Raw genomic sequence first — 17,625 nt, 5'->3', positions numbered from 1 at the left:
ATCCTCCGTGACGTCGTCTCGAAGGGCCATTGGCCGTATTTTATTAGATGGGAAAAGAGGGAGTACAAGGTTACAGTCTAGTTACTACAACAATACAGCCGGCACCCCAGCTCGACCACACAGGAAGCATCTGACTCTACAAACCGACCAAGAAGGCCAGCTAAATCACGTCGTCAGGTCACAAATGCATCCTACTGCCCTCCATGTGTGGATATCCTGTATTATCAGGTCCCGAACCCTGTCAGCCAAGCTAGCGACATTGTCAAAAATCCTCCGTGACGTCATCCCTGAGTAGTTTCCTTAGTAGTTTCACCGTTGAAGTCAGAGTTGCGCTGCCTAATTTGGATTGTATAGAGTGTTGTGCTGCAGCTTTTAGGGCTGTTGTTTTTCTTTTTTCCTTTGATCTTCGGATCCTCGGGTCGTAGGACCTTCACCATCCTCTTGTTTTTCGTTGCTTCCTGCTATTATCAATGAATGCCAGTGATGCTGGATTTTTCAAAAAAAACGCAGACTACTGAAATCAACATTTTGATTCCCAAAATTGTAAATAGTTACAATTGTGTATAATTTCAAGCTTCGGAATGCGCAAACTATCTACTTGAATATTTTGACTCCCAAACTTGCAAAAACACAAATATTCATGTGCGCTTTTAAGCTTAAAAATGTAAAAACCACCTTTGCACGTAAACAATTATGGACAATTTCATGCTTCAAATGTGCAAACTACACAAAATGCACATATTTAACCCAACATTTCATTAAAAATGCACAAATATAAATTTCAATAACACATCTTCTTCGGTTACACTTTAATAATTCTGAAGTTACACACATTAGGAAATTGACAAATGCCTAATAAACAAAAATAAATACAAACTCAAAAAATATGACAGAAGAAATAATCAAAACTCTTTTCATGCAAGTACAAACTTTATATCATTTTATTACACAAACATATTTTATCTAGTTTGTGGTGCACTACGATAGTGAGTTTGAAGTTGCGGGTGGGTTTGAACCTCCTTCAATGCACAATTTTCTCTACGTTTTTTGAAGTCCAAATAACAAAAGACGAATCTCAGGATGATCCCAAGAAAACTGCACCGTATAACTAAGTTTTGAAGGCATTTGACCAAAATTGTGGTGCCAAACTAAGCATATGATGATCTCACCATTGTTACCTATACGGATCTTACATTTGAGACAAATTGATCATTGTGTTATACCATCATATATTTTATCATCAATCATGTTAAACAAGATATTCTAATTCTATGACATTTCTCAAGACATGATCGTAACTAGCTAAAGCTAAAGTGGAGCTAGTTATTAGTTAATCCTGGAAGATAACATCAGCAGCACGCGCGGATGCTTCGTTAATCGCGTTCCAGCTGCGTTGCTTCCGCTGTTGATTAACCGGGCAATCACCGTGTCGTCCGTGCTTGCGCCGACGGAACGGAGCGTTATCGCCTATCGGTATGGAATTGATTTTTGCCGCCTATAGCCAGATGACTCGACGCACTAGAGCTAGCCGCTGCTTCTTGCAGGGGTGCTATTGCTAGCCCGCCCGAAGCCTCGCCTCCTGCCGCGTGTCGGATTAGGGATCTGCGTTCATAGTGGTAGTGCTGTGCGTGTGCATGGATATACTCAGTAGTAGTGAATAGTTTGTGTCCAGATCACGCGTCGACGATTTGATCGTGAGTCGACGTTTAATCTGTCAGGCGCGGCATGCCTGCACAAAACGTCGCGCTGTTTCTCTGGATAGCTACGATCGAACGAGCTTGATCTGGAGTCCGTTCAAAAAACAACAGTTGTTGATGGAAGAAAAGCAGCAGTACTCTGTGATCTGTCTACTGGCAGATGATTCCTCCTAATTTATTGATTACAATATTATGCAGCAGCATTCTCAAGTTCTTGGGTAACTTGGGTCTTTGCGTCAGCCGAATTTATTAGGCTGGTCATAGCGGGGAGTAACTTATATTAGTGTCATGTATATGATACTACTACCTCTCTTTCAGTTTACAGGGCGTGCGCGTGCCTCTAGGTCGTCAATTTGACCAATCTAATACAAGTCATATATTACAAAAAATATATCAATATAAACCCCAGATGTTCTATTTTTAAACCGTATAATTTTTATGTTATATAGTCTATATTAAGTGATAAAGTTGGTAATCTAGGTATACGCGTAGGATTTGTAAACTGAAACGGAGGTAGTAGTCTAAGTTACTATCTTCATAGTGCAAAGTATCTTAGTAGTAGTGTCATAGATTGTTTTATTTATTGCCTTATAGGCTCATTTTACCTCGAGAAGCGCTATGTTACAGTAACATATTAGGCTACCCGTAATGGGAGTATCATAGGTAGTATCATGCATGCCAACTAAGCAATTTTGATGAGGTGGCATAGAATTAAATGAAGAAAGAGAGGCTTGAGTATCATATCATGATACCGTATCATATTAAATGATGTGCTACTTTGTGTCATGCATGGCAATAAATGTAGTCCTCTGTGATACCAACATATGATACTATGCATTAGGAATGTAGTATCATAGACTAGTATCATATGCATGATACTAGTATATGATACTCCCCATTATAACCAGCCTTATGTTATTCCAAACACCTCTCTCCTTATTAAATACTTGCCACATAAGCAAAATTGTCTTAGGGTGTGTTAAGTTACAATCTAAGTTACCCCACTATGGCTAGCCAGTAGTAGCAAATAATCCATGATAAGATTATTAATTAATTGAGGAAGAGGTCGTTAAGCAGCAGCCCATGTCACTTGCGTCCCTACGCACGTCAGAGCAACATGCCTTTGCCTTCTTTGCCGGTGGACAGTTTCTCCCGCCCGGCCGGACCATCATGGAGCGAGCTGGACTTGTATATAACTACAGCCTACCACAGACTCCTCTCTCAGAACCAACCAACAGGCCGACCAAGCTCAATTAGCTCAGACTACCCAGCTACCGCCTGTCCGCTCTCAGCTCCTTCGACCCTGATATCGATACTACACATGGCGAAGGTTCACCCCAACATGGCGCCCGCGCCGGGCGCCGTCGACGAGGCGCCGTGCGCGCCGGCCAGCTCCGCGGAGGGGCCCACGACGCTGACGGTGTGGCGCAAGTCGCTGCTATTCGACTGCAAGGGGTTCACGGTGTTCGACGCCAAGGGCAACCTGGCCTACCGCGTCGACAGCTACGCCTCCGAGAGCGGCGACGAGGTCGTCCTCATGGACGCGGCCGGCCGCCCCAACTTCACCGTCCGCCGTAAGCGGTTCAGCCTGCAGGGCGAGCAGTGGTTGGTGTTCGCCGGCGAGGAGACGCGGCGGCCCGTGTACACAGTCAGGCGCAGCGGCCGCGGCAAGACGTTGGCGCACGTGACGGCGTGCGCGGGCGCGGGCGCCGGAGCCGGGCCGTCGTACGAGGTGGAGGGGTCCTACGCGCGGCGGAGCTGCGTGGTGTACGACGGAGAGCGGCGCGCGGTGGCGGAGATCAGGCCGAAGGAGGTTGTCGGGACTGATGTTTTCCGGCTAGTGGTGCAGCCCGGAGTCGGCGTGTCGCTCGCCATGGCCGTGGTGGTGGCGCTCGAGCAGATGTTCGCCAGGCCGTCGCTGCTCAGGAGCTGGTCCACCGTAGATTAGTTAATTATAATTCGTTTGTTATTACGTCTCGATTTAGTCAAGCTAGCCTTTTTTTGCCCCTTGCGCTTAGTTTGGGGTTAGGTTGGAGTACAAATTGTGATGGCGAGAGTCGATCGCTCGATGTGTGTGGGCATGAGAGCAAGCCGATCTGTTCGATGATGCTCCCCAAAATTATGAGGTTTTTCTTGGCCAATGGAGGCCTTGTCTCCCCCTACTGCGTTTCTCTCGGTGTGTATATTCTTTGAATTCTTTAAGAAGGATGTAGATGTAAATAGTCAAAAATAATATGAAAAATAATAAACAGTTCTTTTGTATACGGTTCTCCGCTTGCCAACCTTGACATAACTGATAACATCTTGTCTTCTTCATAGGTTGTCTTAATCTTCTTCGAAAAAACTAACGCCCACACGTGTGGCATCTTACACATCGCCCACACATCTTCATTATCACTCATTTTGTCACATCAAAACAGATGACATCAAAATGAATCTTTTTGGGTTTTGGTTTAAAAATATTTTATCTCCTAATTATAAAATCCAATTAAAAATTTATTTTCACCATTAAATCCGTCTCGACGAGATTTTCAAAACTAGACCCCATGTTGATATGTTTTGATTACGTTTTTTTACCTAAAAGTTGCCATGATGTTTACACTGTAGTTGTCATAGTGCTTAAACTAAAGTTGCCACGTGGCAATTTTAGTTTGTAGAGCATGGCAATTTTAGTATTTTGATGATGGCAATTCCAGTAGTTTGCCCATGAAAATTATTTTTTGTATGAACCATGGCGATTTTAAGTGCATGTGTCATGGCAATTTTAGTTTATGGTTCATGGCAAGTCTAGTTTCCTAATTTCCTGTTTTATAATATGTCAAAATTATAATATGGCAATTTTATATGCCATGATGTTTACACTGTAGTTGTCATAGTGCTTCAACTAAAGTTGCCACGTGGCAATTTTAGTTTGTAGAGCATGGCAATTTTAGTATTTTGATGATGGCAATTCCAGTAGTTTGCCCATGAAAATTATAACCATGGCAATTTTAAGTGCATGTATCATGGCAATTTTAGTTTATGGTTCATGGCAAGTCTAGTTTCTTAATTTCCTGTTTTATAATATGTCAAAATTTACTTTTAAATGTAGAAAAAAATAGCTGAAACATATCATGATAACTTCAGTGTAAACACCATAACAATTCATATGCAATAGACATGGCAGCTTTTAACCTTCAAAAAAATTTCATCAAAATATATTGATATGAGATCTAGTTTCGAAGATCCAGTCGCGAGGAATTTAATGGTGGAAACGGATTTTCAATCGGATTTTTCATTTAAGAGATAAAACATCTTAAAAACTGAAAATTTAAAAAGATTCCCACATGCATGCATGCGGTGACGTGGTAGTCTGTGTGTTATAGAACGTGTATGCGAATTTCGCTTTCACCACACGTGTGGGCGTTAGCATTGTCCATCTTCTTTCATACATACGTACAAATTCATATTCCATGGCTTGTGAATTTCTGGTATATTTAATTCCCGAGCAAAAGGGTCGCCTAGCAGAGAGATCAAGACGTTGACATCCTCTCGTCTTTTTTTGGCTTACCTTTGAACATATAACTACTAGTCATAGTTTTTCGGACCAGCGAGGCTCACAGTTCACGTTTTCACCGGTAGGACCGTAGGCTCATCTCGTCTGGTTCGGTGCCGATTCAAGGTACAATTTTGTTTTGTATATAATATAGCTAAGATATAAATATTTGTTTAATAAAGACAACAAACAAGTCTAGCTCAGTTTGCTATTGGGCTAGGTTTAAGCCCCTCGGCCTCTAACCCCTATGACCTGGGTTCAATTCTCTTTTGAAGCACGTGATTAGAAAGTGGTCTGATTTGCTTAAAAACCATCAAGACAAAACAACTTGGTTCAGCAAGACCTCCATCACATTATGTCATGGACTCTACCCTAGAATGCCACTATTTATAGCAACATGGCTGTCTTTAGACCAGAAAGAACAACGACTCGTTGGGGAAGGCCAACAGCTGACAGGTGATGTAACCCTTTCAGATCCACCATCGATGCAACTCACAACCCCCATGTGCATCACCTCCTGGTCTTGGCCGCTTCTTCTCCATCTTGAGCATGTAAGCAGCGGCTGAAGACGATGATCCCTTTTTCAGATCATAGAGCGGAGCCACCCTTGCCAGAAGCCAGAATCCAACGAGGCAAGGCAGCGACAAAGCACGCCGCTGCAAAATCTTCCACCATGCCCCTCTCCGCAAATTTGGCGATTGGCCATTAGGAACGAGGAAGAGAAGCTAGCAACAATATGGATTGTCACCACCGTGGGCTTATTGAACGGGATGAAACCACATCTGCCCCGTCCCCTTGTCTCGGTAATGGAGGATCTAGCGATGGCGACGTCGGTGACCACAAGGTGTTGTACGCAAGCAGACATGGCTGAGCACATGGTGGCTTCTCGCATGGCAACAACATGAGGCCACACACCCACACAAGGGTGACAATCGGCACTAAGGCCCATACTACGCTACTCCTACAACCTACAAGAGCAACCTGAGCTCCTCTCCCATCCTCGCTCCAAGTGACACCAGCACCGAAGGAAGAGGGGAGGGGAGTCAGGGAAAGTTAGGGAGCTCCCAATGAAAAGGGGGAAATAGAGGGAAAGGAGGGGAAGAGAGCCTCCTCAAAACCAAGTTTCACTACCATCGAGAGATAACATACCAAACCCGCTAGAAGCTTAAGAATGTATGTCATGCATCGATGTATCAAATGCAACCCGATTTTGTGGTGTATTTTGTCCAGCTGGTAGAAAATAAACGAACTAAAAGTTATCTAAAATCTAATAGGAGTAGTATATAAGCGTAGAGTTACTAGATTGATTTAGAATGAAATGGATTTAAACTTGAACCTGAACCACAATTTGATAGACAAAAAAATGAATGTTCTCCCCAAAAGTTTAATTTAATATTTTCTTGTTGTTTCACCCTTTTGTTTTATTTGCAGCTACACTTTTGTGTTTATATTGCTGTAACTTCTACGCTCTTCTGCCAAACTTTTCTATCCTATTTTATTGTACTTTGTACTCATTTCATAGGAAAAAGTGTAGCTTGTGTTAACTGTTATCATTGTTGTGTTAATGTGGCAACTTTATTTTATTTCATAAATTGTGTGACACCTGACGAGCTTTAAAAATAGAGTAGTGAATAATAATTAAACATGCCGCTTCTTTATATTAGTTCAATTTTCTTCAAATCAAAACACAACATCATATTTCAGTTTTAGAACAAAATATTAGTTGTGTTATGTTCTAATTTTTTTAACAAAACAATTGTTACCAGGTAACGACTTACACGCTCATGGAGCTTGAATGAATCGCTTTTTGCCGACATGAAAGCGCCACACAAAGACATGGGGCTTCGACTCGAGTAGGATACCGAAAAGCGTTGGCTGGATAAAGTTACTGTATGGACTAGCAACAAAGTTATAATAAGGAGGAATATGGTGCGACTTACTAGCCCCTACCCCTACCATAGCCGCCTCTTCCTTAAACAATTCAAGCTACATATTGTTAATCTCCTCACCTATAGATCCTAGAAACATAATCACTAAAAATTGGAACCATTATTAATGTAGACTCAGATAATCTTATCCAATCTTGAATGACAACAATAGCATATAATTTGAACATAGACAAGTCAAGCTCTCAACTAATCAAATACTATTTTTAAGATGAAATAATTGTTGTGTTATGTTGTAATTTTCTATTGATTGTCGTACAAACTTTTAATTATTTAGCATGTCTCAAGTGCAAACATTTTGTACTTTAACTATCATGTATGTTGACTTAAATGTTTACATCGAACAATATTGTTGCAACTTCAGGTACCTATCTTTGAGTGCGCCGTGTGTAGTACTTTCTCTTTAAAATGTCATATGTGGTAGATTAATTTGCTACATGATTGAATTATTGTTCTCCTTAGTTGACATTTGTATATCTTGACCATCTGGATGTTCTTAGACAATTTGACACTACTTATAAAGATGATGGATAACAACCGTATAGTCCAGATTGTACATATATTCTATGCCACGTGTAGAGGAAGATAGTGCATTTGTTGAGTGGAGACTAAAATCGTGCTTATCTTGTTTGTCCTCCACATGATCATTTGAATCAAAACTTACGCAATATAATTTCTAATCAGGCAAGACAAATACTAGTTCTTGGTAGACATGAGCATATTCCCTCTACTCTATGTGTAGCACCCAACATTTTGTGTGCACCTCCATTTACTTTTGCTCTGCATATTAATTTTATCTCTATTAAAATTTTGTATTTTTTATTAATTTTGTATTAAAAATGTTAGCAATAACTAATAATTATAATATGAAAATTTTATTACATGATTGATCTAATGATGCTAGTTTGGTATTGTGAATGATGGTGTTATTTATAAACATGGTCAAACTATGATGTTTCTTGTGCTGCCAAGAAGTTTTTCTGTAAAAAATGACTTCAAGACAACCTACTGTGCAAAGTAAAAAAGAAAAGGGATAGAATGCCGTGTACGTACTTCAATGAAAATTATCTAATGACTGGTTAAACCATACACAGTTAAACAATCAATGGAACCGCCGAGCCAGCTACACAACTCCACCTCTCTCTCTCTCTCCCTCTCTCTCTCAACTCTCTCTCTCAAGTCTCAAAAAGCGAAAAACTCCACTAGTTGCATCCAACAAGTTCTGCGTACGACAACTGGCTTCCGACAATACAATACTTACCCAAATGACAAATATCTAACAACCGGGTTAGATTATTCACACCTACCTACAGGTGCCCATAGTAGTTTTAGTCATCTAAAATTGTCTAGCTAGTTTTGACACCTAAGCGGCCAATCAGTAGCTCACGGATGGCTACGAACCAGCCACAAGCTCTGCAATTTTTCCTCGGCTGCAATGACCAACGACACCTCGAATGCTGCCAAATGAAGAACTGCACGGTACCAGCCAGCCCATATGGATGGTGTCGTGCAGTTCTCCTTAGTTGAATTCGTATATCTTGACCATCTGGATGTTCTTAAACAATTTAGAAGTACTTATAAAGATGATGGATAACAATTGTATAGTCCATATTGTCCATATACTATATCCCACGTGTAGAGAAGGATAGTGTATTTGTTGGCTGGAGACTAAAATCGGGCCTAGCTTGTTTGTCCTCCACGTGATCATTTGAACGAAACTTACATAATATAATTTAATCAGGCAACATCAACAATACCAAATAAATACAACATGAAAATATACTACATGATTGATCTATTGATATTAATTTGCTCTTGTGAACGATGATATTTTTTATAAACATGGTCAAACTATGATGTATCTTGTATTGCCATGACAAATGATGCATAGATCGGAAGTTATTCCCTAAAAAATACTCCAGTATGACTTAAGACAACCTACTGTGCAAACTGAAAAAAAGGAGGGACTTCGAGTACCATGTACACTAGTAGAATGTCCGTGCGTTGCTACGGGCACATGTCGAATGCTTGTGCATTGCCATAGAATAATAACAATAAATATTATAAGCATGGTGGCATCTGTTCTCCATCATACAGCGACAAATAGAAACTCTATTCCACTTCTTTCCTTCTCGGCAATCTTCGTGTCTTTAACCAGCCGTATCGCTCGCCACCAAATATATACCATCCATGATTAAATAGTACACGGTACACAAAGCTTACAATGGCTTAGACTTGTAATGCACATCTTAATTTTAGCAATAATAACATCATCGATGCAACCTTCAATAATAAGTTGATTGTAAATAGAAAAAGTTTGGTTTATCTTAAATCAATACTTCTTTTACAATGCCATGAACCTGGTGTCAGTAGAAAACTCTAAAACACCCAATGCAATGGGAAGAAAAAATCGAATATATCATTTTTTTTAGAGAAAAAGATCTCATGAAGATCAAGTATTCACCTCTCTTCAATTCATACATGATTGCCTCCGAACAACAAACTTACACAGGGATATTGATCAAAATACGATTGTATTTCACGTGCATGAGTGTAGTGCGTTGGTTGTGAGTGCTTGAGTCAAATAATATACTCCCTCCTTTCCATATTATTTGTCTTCAATTTGTCTACATACGGATGTATCTAACCTAGACTACAAACTTCAGAAGGGGCTCGCATGGATGACCCAACCACTAATAAGATTACATCACAAAAAACGATATAACTGTGGAGAGGAAGCACGGAGCCACAAAGCAACAATGAATAGTCGAGCACAACACCAAGGACATGACAGTTTTGATTTTGCATACGGGCTTCATAGGAGAAGGTTGCAAGCCACGCAAAGACGTAGTTCAACGCAACATTCGGGGAGCACCGCTTGCTGAAAACTGTCCTCATAGTCATCGTTGCCGCAGTGGCCTCGCCGCCCACAGCTCTGACTTCTTTGTGACAGTCAGAAACTAGCAAAGGCACACCCATGGGTGCACCGGACCTTCGACGCTAGAAGGACAAGACGCAACCCCGCTCTGCTTGCCACCATTCTCGTCCAGGTGAGTGTACTGATTGTATATACATGAGATATTCACATGTACGCCAGAAATCCACTATCATAAATAAAACACTTAGTCTACAAATAGACATTAGATAAAAAAGAAGCAAAGTGTATCGCGGGCTTATTAATGTTTTGGCGAAAGAAGAACAGAACAATTTACATATGTACAACAACTTTCGCATCACAAACCTAAGGCGCTTGAGGAGATATGGATGACAACAGCAGCGTGTGACAGTAATCCACTAATCACTGCTATCATCCAGTACAGAAATAAATCTTGAATCTGCACAAACAATTGATGTCATGAAGTGCAAAAACTAAAGCTTGAAGCTTTGCAAAATATCAACTGATTTAGAGAACTAATTCGGTAGATTTAAAACAATTATATGGGACAATATTCAGGAGACACAGTTATCCATTCAATTAAACAATCACGCAAACAGGGAAGAAAATACTCATATCCAGAGATCGGCTTCTCTCAACATTGAGATTTAAATGAATGAGAACCCTTAAATCTATGTCTGTATTTGCTTGTATTTTCAGATATGTGCCCGCAAACTTGTTTAGTCATCAATTCAACAGATATGCATTTCCATTGTAAAATTATTCCTTGCAGGGTACACCTGTGCAACTAACAAGTATTTCTAAACACCCGCAAAAAAACAAGTATTTCTATAAAACAAATATTACCATCTTATTACTAACAGCCACATCAATGGCTGAGTTACAGAGCACAAGGAAGGACGAGTGGTAGGAGAAGGAAACCGAGAGATTTATCGAGCCGGCGAGGAAGAAGATAGAAAGGATCGCCAACCACCAGCTAGTAAGCTGGCCATGAAATTTATATGCATAGCAGGAAGATGACCATAACATATTGGGAGAAAAAAGTACATAGACATTTCCAACATTTACTGGAAGAAAAATATACTTCAGAACATACTCTAAAACAATGTCTAGAATTATGTATAATATCATTGATTGTGTTTTTTCTTACCCTCCTAAGGTAAATAACAGACTCGTCGCGGTGCTCGATTATAACAAATACATGCTAGGTGCTGGATTATGCAAACAAAATGTAGTACATGGCATCATCTGTACAAACAAATACATGCTAGGTAACAGATTTTTGTTTTGTTTTGCATGATGAGTGGATTACTGCCACATCCGGTTTGAAGCATACAGTTTCAGGTTTGTATATACGTGAACCTCAGCTGAATATGTCCCTATATACGTGAACCTGGTGTAGAATTTTGAATGTCCCTATATATGTGGCCCTGGCGTAGGATTATCAAACGCCTGTAAACATACATATGCAGGATTTTGATTGTCTCGAATCTCTCTACTCCTTAGGTCGTCCCTTCTAAATGACAAGCAAAGCTAGTTACAGATATGAGAATAAGATAGGGTCCAAGTATATTTAATGTTCCCATTTCGGACTCTCAAAATGCACAGGTCCAATAAGATAAAACTATTGATCTAACCTAACAAAGCGTGAGGGGAAGAAAAGATAAATTTCAGAGTACCTAAGTTTTTTTTTCACTATGAGTAGAGGAGCAAGGCGTTGGACCTGTGCAACACAAAGGGCATATGCAATCTTACTAAGTTGATGAAGGAGTCTTATAGGTATTCCTTTTGGAGCTTCACACAGAACTCAAAGTCTTTGTCATCCAGAAGTACTATAAATATCATTTGTCAAAGGAGTAACACGGATGATCAATGAAATGAGAAATGAAATCAGCATGAAATATTACCATATACAGATCAATGTTCCCATCCTTACTCACACTAAAATGAACGAATCCCTGACTGCGGCTGTGAAGAGGGTGGATGTTGGCTTTTACTGGCCAATTTCAAAGTCATAGGCAGAACAATTTCGATGAACCACTAAACGATCAATGTAAATTTGGACCTAAAATAAAGAAACAAAGTATTTAACCCACTTTCTTTCATTTCCCAATGGGCTATCATCAGATAAGGACAATAAAGACAGCAATTTAAATATGGTATAGGCAACAATGACTATGGAAAATAAATAGCATGGACACGTTTTACTCTATACATAAATATCCACACTTTAGTGAAAAAGGTAGACACACTAAGCTGATCCATGTGCGACCAAGCTAAGAAAAGAGAAAAAATATCCAAATGGATTTCAGCAAACATATCTGATTAAAGCCAACCGTTTCCACTATTTATTTCAACAAAAAAATAGCTCTCTACATCCCTCTATATTGTCTTGTTATATATCTACCAAATGGAGCAAAATGTTATCCTAAATAACTTACAGACATCAATTTGTGCTTCAAAAACTAATGTGAATTTAGTTACTAAAAATTTATAACCTACTCATATAACATGAGATCAAGGTTCGGCGTCAAGTGGTTGTTGTACCTGCAGAATGTTGTGATTTTTTGAGTCCGACTGCTACTCTCGTACAATATCAAATATACAGAATAACCTGGCCAATTGCAGTGAATTGTTGAGATGCTATAGAGAATATCCAAGCCAATAGTGATTAAACAACAACATAAGAAAAGAGCATGAGCGAACCAAGAACATCAACTGGATGGCTTAAATTATCAAATAGATCAATCAAAACTACTGATCGAGCAGCTATGCTGAGAAGATGTTGAGCGTGGAGCACCCTGATGCTTCTGCCACCGAGCATGCACTCCGGTCCTGCACGTATATCCACCATGTAGAAACACATACAAAGGACTGTTAATTTCTACTGTCGCCAGCAGATTGATTGCAAGGAAGGCGGGGTTGACCTTGTAAAAGACTGAAGATCTTTCGGCCTTGTTGAAGCCAGCATGAAGGGCAAGGAGAGAAGGGCATACCTTGGTGGTCATCGCCGCATCCTCAGCTACAATCTACCTGCAATTCGTCGAGAGGGTGTCGGAGATGCTGCTGCAAACTGGAGCATAAGAAGAAAAAAAGCAATGCCATCCTTAGGATCAAACTGGAGCTCCTCTACATCCTCTAGACCTGGAGCGCAAACACAATTTTAATCATTTGAGCAACTCATATCAGCAGGCATATAATGATGGATTAGTGCTCACTCACCTTTGCCAGTGCAGTTTCTGATTAAACTATTTGGATGGAACATTCCAGACTCTCATCTGCTGAGAGAAAAAACTCATATGTCAGCATTGACATTGTGCTACGTCTGAGGGCATCCAATATATGGATCAACAGCCAAAATAAAGAAAACGAGCATGAATCGAGGGGATGAGATGAGTCAAAGTGGTATTTGCAATCAACAAGACATAGAGTAGACTAATCAAGTCTCTTCTCTATGCACCTCTATTGGGTCTGCAAAAAATGAAGAGCAATCTTGTGCCTTTATATAAGTTCATATTACATAGGAAAAACTATCACATGAGAACAATCCCATAAATACAAGACATCCGTGTTGCATATGAGGATTTGACATGTAGGCATTTCCTTTTTGTTCCTAGTAGACATGACAGAAAAAAAAACAGCTTCCAAAACTTCTTTCAAGCAAACTTTGGACTTTAAACCAAATACCAAATCTTATTTATTTATAAAGAATATGTATTAGATGCAATGCTTTATAGTATTAGCTTAAATCATTGGAAGCATCAGCAAGTACTTTTGCTACAGCTTTCATATCCTTCATCATGCACCTTGTAGATTGAACTTTGTCAGCCAAGAGGCTTCAAATGTCTACAAAACTATTTAAGCACAGGTAGTGCACTATAAGGCGAAACTATTAGCATAGATAGTGTGCTATAAGGCAAAACTATTAGCACAATGTATTAAGTGGATATATCTGGCCATCCAGAACCATCTATGTGATCAATCGTTCGGAAAAACTACCAAAAGTATGCAAAAGAAAGCACGTTATATTCAGTAAACACCGGAAATTGTATTCTTAAGTAAACGAATTTTAAGAAATCCATAAGCCCAAAAACACAGCGGATTAGGATCAGATCAGAAATGCTTTGAGCTGTAGGACATCCCCTAATGCCCAAGAGAGGTGACAACAAAAATCTAAGCTATGCCAAAAGTACAGGGAAGGAAGCTTTTAGACAAAGTTGTATTCCCTCCGTCCCAAAATAAGTGTCTTAACTCTAATATAACTTTATATTAAAGTTAGTACAAAGTTGAGACACTTATTTTGGGACAGAGGGAATAGTAAGCAAGCACCGGAAAGTTTCTAAGATGTGTGCAGCCTGCGGAATATACACTGTGCGCATATAAAAGGTAGTACTTTGACATGTATTGGAGTAGACATGCAATTTAAAAGCTAATAATTTGTCATGAGCTCCTCTACATAACTTGTAACATGGCTCATATTAGCTTGAAAACCCAAAAGATACTGGCAACAGTATTTGTAAAAGAACTATGCTTGTCCAGGACCAACAACAATAGAAGTGCTACTCCACTGGACAAACAAGCGACAGTGCAACTTAAAAATATCATAGTAATACTGACACTTGATTTGTCGCCTTGAATTGAAGAATTACTATGGACAGTAAATAAAAGGGTTGAATGACCATCAGCATTGTGCAAAAAGAGAACATTTCAGGCAGATGGGGAAGAGTGCCCAAACCTCCACCAAGCAGTTACTTCTGTAGCTACAATTCTTTCTCTTGTTTCAGGAAGAAGAGTGTAGCGATCCCTCATGAATCCTTCAAATCCAGATTGAGATAGATAGTGATGAGAATTCAGTATTTATTACTTGCACCTGAAGCCTATTTCTGTAATACTAAAGTAAAACAGTTCCGCTTCAGCTAAAACTAATTAAATTATTTTGCTTATGTGACACTACATCTAACAAAGTTCCTGCCTGCTGACATGTTGCATTCGATCCCAAAAAGAATGAATACATGACATATTGACATAGCTGTAGCATGCCCATTCCTATTTCAACGGTCTTCTACAAGGACCGTCTCATATCCCATCAACCATGGAAAAACTTCTGGTAAGGCTACAGATGCCTTCGTACTTAATAATCTCCTATAAATCCCTTTCATATTAGAACTCAAGCAGAGTTGGAGAAATATGCAGAGTCCAGAATTTAGCAGGAACTACAAGGTCCGTTTCTTTGGGAATGGTGGCAAAAGGACCAAGACAAGTTAGTGAAAGAAACACCTGAGTTGTCTTTAGCAGGGAGTATCCTTGTATCCCAGAATTTATAAGCAGGCTTCCAGACTTCTTCACGGTGACCTCTGTGGTGTGCTTTTCAGAACCAAGTTTGAATCCTGAAAAGAAGTCCATTGTATACGTAATTAGATAACTCTGAAATGATTCATCAGGGAGGGACTTTTTCCTTTACCATGACATTTTGCAATATACCAATGTGAATATTTACCACAGTAAATGTAAGAAAGTTATTTGTCAAAACAAAAACAAAATTAGCAAATAATTGAGAAGAAACAGTCTGCTCAATTATCATAATCCTCCTTTTTGACTATCAGTGGATCTACCAGGAATATAAGTTTTAAGGAGAAAATAGAAGACATACAGGAATATAAGTTATTTGTCAGCACTAAAATCAACCCATTAGAATAGTGGAGCAGAGTAGACCAGGGAGGGAACCCCCCCCCCCCCCCCCCCATGTAGCCGGCTCTGTCGTGGACCTGCGTGTGTGAGGAAACCTCGCCAGGGAATCACAAATCGAAACCGCATCAGCGAACCATGACCGCCACACGAAGAATCACAAGATACATATATCACTAACATTAATTGGCTACTGACTAAATCATAACACACGCAAAAAAACAGTTGTATACAGCATAAGGCCAAACAAATCATCATGTGAATCTCATCCTTGACATATGTACAGCAGAGGCCTTGATGTGTCAAGAACCCTTGACACATCAAAAGTTGCAAACACTTTGATGCGAATCTCATTATTCTATCGTCAAGTAAATAGCTGCAAACAATCTGATCCGTGAAGAAGAGTTTTTTACAAAATATGGCACATACAAGAATCCTTGTAGGAATCACTGATATGGACAAGATCAGAGCTAATTTAGCACTTGAGGGCCTATAAAACTGAAACATGTTTCTCTGATGCCTTTTTTAGGTGATAGAAACAAGAAAAGGCATTGCAAGTACAGTAGAGCAGAGCAAGGCAGAGGAGGGAACCGGTGGCTTACCATCTTGCCGGAGTAGAAGAAGAACAGGGGCAAAGCTGTCGCAAGCAGCAGGCATCACAATTTGCATGTGTGAATGACAGACATGAACTCGTGCAGCCGTACCCGCAGACGTAACCGGCACACAAAGAATCGCAAGATACATATCTCAATAAGCTTGCATGCCTGCAGGTCGACTCTAGAGGATCCCCGGGTACCGAGCTCGAATTCGCCCTATAGTGAGTCGTATTACAATTCACTGGCCGTCGTTTGTTCAGAGCTGACTTTTTTAGGTTATAAAAAAATCATTGAAAAGCTGAAACCCGTACAAGAACAGTGGAGCAGAGTAGAGCAGGTAGGGAACTGGTGGCTTGCCAGATTGCCAGAGTGGAAGAAGAATCCCCCCGCACGCACCATGTCGGGTGGTAGGTGCGACATATACCAACGGGTGGCTTATCATTGTGGGAGCCAGTAAGACATCGCCGGTGCCTGGAAACGGGATAAGGCGAAGACATGCACGTCGGCGAATCTTACCCAGCTTCGGGGCTCTCCGTGGAGATAACACCCCTACTGCTGCTCTGCGGGGTCTCCGCATGATCACTAGATGAACAAGTAGGTACACAATGCTCCTCGAGCGGTTTTGGTGGGAGGAGGAAGAAAGGCACGGCTAGCCTGCTTCTTCTCCTTGCGGGGTGTCTAGAACTAGCAGGGGGTCCAACCCTTTGCATGGGTGCCCCGGGGGTTTATATAGGCCTACCCCCGGGGGTACAATGGTAATCCGACTGGGCGCGGGGCCCAGCCGTCTGTGACCGCGCTCGCCGGCTTCTGCGCCGACCGCTGGGGCCCGCCGGCTGGTGGGTCCCGCCGGCTACCAACTCCTTGGCAACAGACAGGCCCCACTGCCAAGGGTCTTGTCGATAGCTGGTGACTGTTGCCTCATCCTGATGACGAGGGCTTCGTCGAGGTAGGCGTGGCTACAGTGCTGCCGTCCGGCGGGCGATTACTGTTGCCTCACCGCGTCTTGTCTCCTTAATGGGGCGTCTTCTTCGAGAGGGGAAGCGAGCCGGCTGCGGGGAGCCGGCTCCATCTCGGGCCGACTGAGGGAGGCCAGGCCGCCTTCGGGCCGACTGGGGGAGGCCAGGCCGCCTTCGGGTATCTCTCTGCCCGAAGGAGCCCACCGCCCGTGGGCCGTACTGGTAGCCCGTCGTGGATGACATCAGGGTCAACAGTGCCGCGCCGGACGGGTCATGGCCACTCCGTACGGCGCACTGTGCCAGGCGTGCTCCGG

General features: G+C 41.2%; 2 protein-coding genes across 4 annotated transcripts; one reads left to right on the top strand and one right to left on the bottom strand.

The window, feature by feature from the left end:
- Positions 1–2,910: 2,910 nt before the first annotated feature.
- Positions 2,911–3,868, top strand: LOC125548755 (protein LURP-one-related 8-like). Its single transcript, XM_048712301.1, has one exon. It carries the CDS (start codon positions 3,019–3,021, stop codon positions 3,643–3,645), a length of 627 nt encoding a protein of 208 aa, XP_048568258.1. The 5' UTR covers positions 2,911–3,018; the 3' UTR covers positions 3,646–3,868.
- An 8,809-nt stretch (positions 3,869–12,677) lies between these two features.
- LOC125545148 (uricase-2 isozyme 1-like) lies at positions 12,678–16,457 on the bottom strand. 3 transcript variants are annotated; one of them, XR_007299918.1, is made up of 5 exons: positions 16,362–16,457; positions 15,352–15,461; positions 13,297–13,352; positions 13,002–13,218; positions 12,678–12,909 (listed from the first exon to the last, which is right to left on the bottom strand). XR_007299918.1 is itself a non-coding variant. In XM_048709028.1 (3 exons), exons 1-3 carry the CDS (start codon positions 16,426–16,428, stop codon positions 14,782–14,784), a joined length of 297 nt encoding a protein of 98 aa, XP_048564985.1. In that variant the 5' UTR covers positions 16,429–16,457; the 3' UTR covers positions 14,739–14,781. The 3 variants fall into 3 exon arrangements, 1 of the variants encoding a protein (XP_048564985.1); XR_007299917.1 differs by having other exon boundaries at positions 12,678–13,218; XM_048709028.1 differs by lacking the exons at positions 12,678–12,909; positions 13,002–13,218; positions 13,297–13,352 and adding an exon at positions 14,739–14,901.
- Positions 16,458–17,625: the final 1,168 nt, after the last annotated feature.

Source organism: Triticum urartu, chromosome 3 (assembly GCF_003073215.2).
Source record: "Triticum urartu cultivar G1812 chromosome 3, Tu2.1, whole genome shotgun sequence".
In the NCBI taxonomy this organism is placed as follows: domain Eukaryota; kingdom Viridiplantae; phylum Streptophyta; class Magnoliopsida; order Poales; family Poaceae; genus Triticum; species Triticum urartu.
Note: the sequence above shows the minus strand (reverse complement) of the source record. Positions and strands in the feature narration are given on the sequence as shown.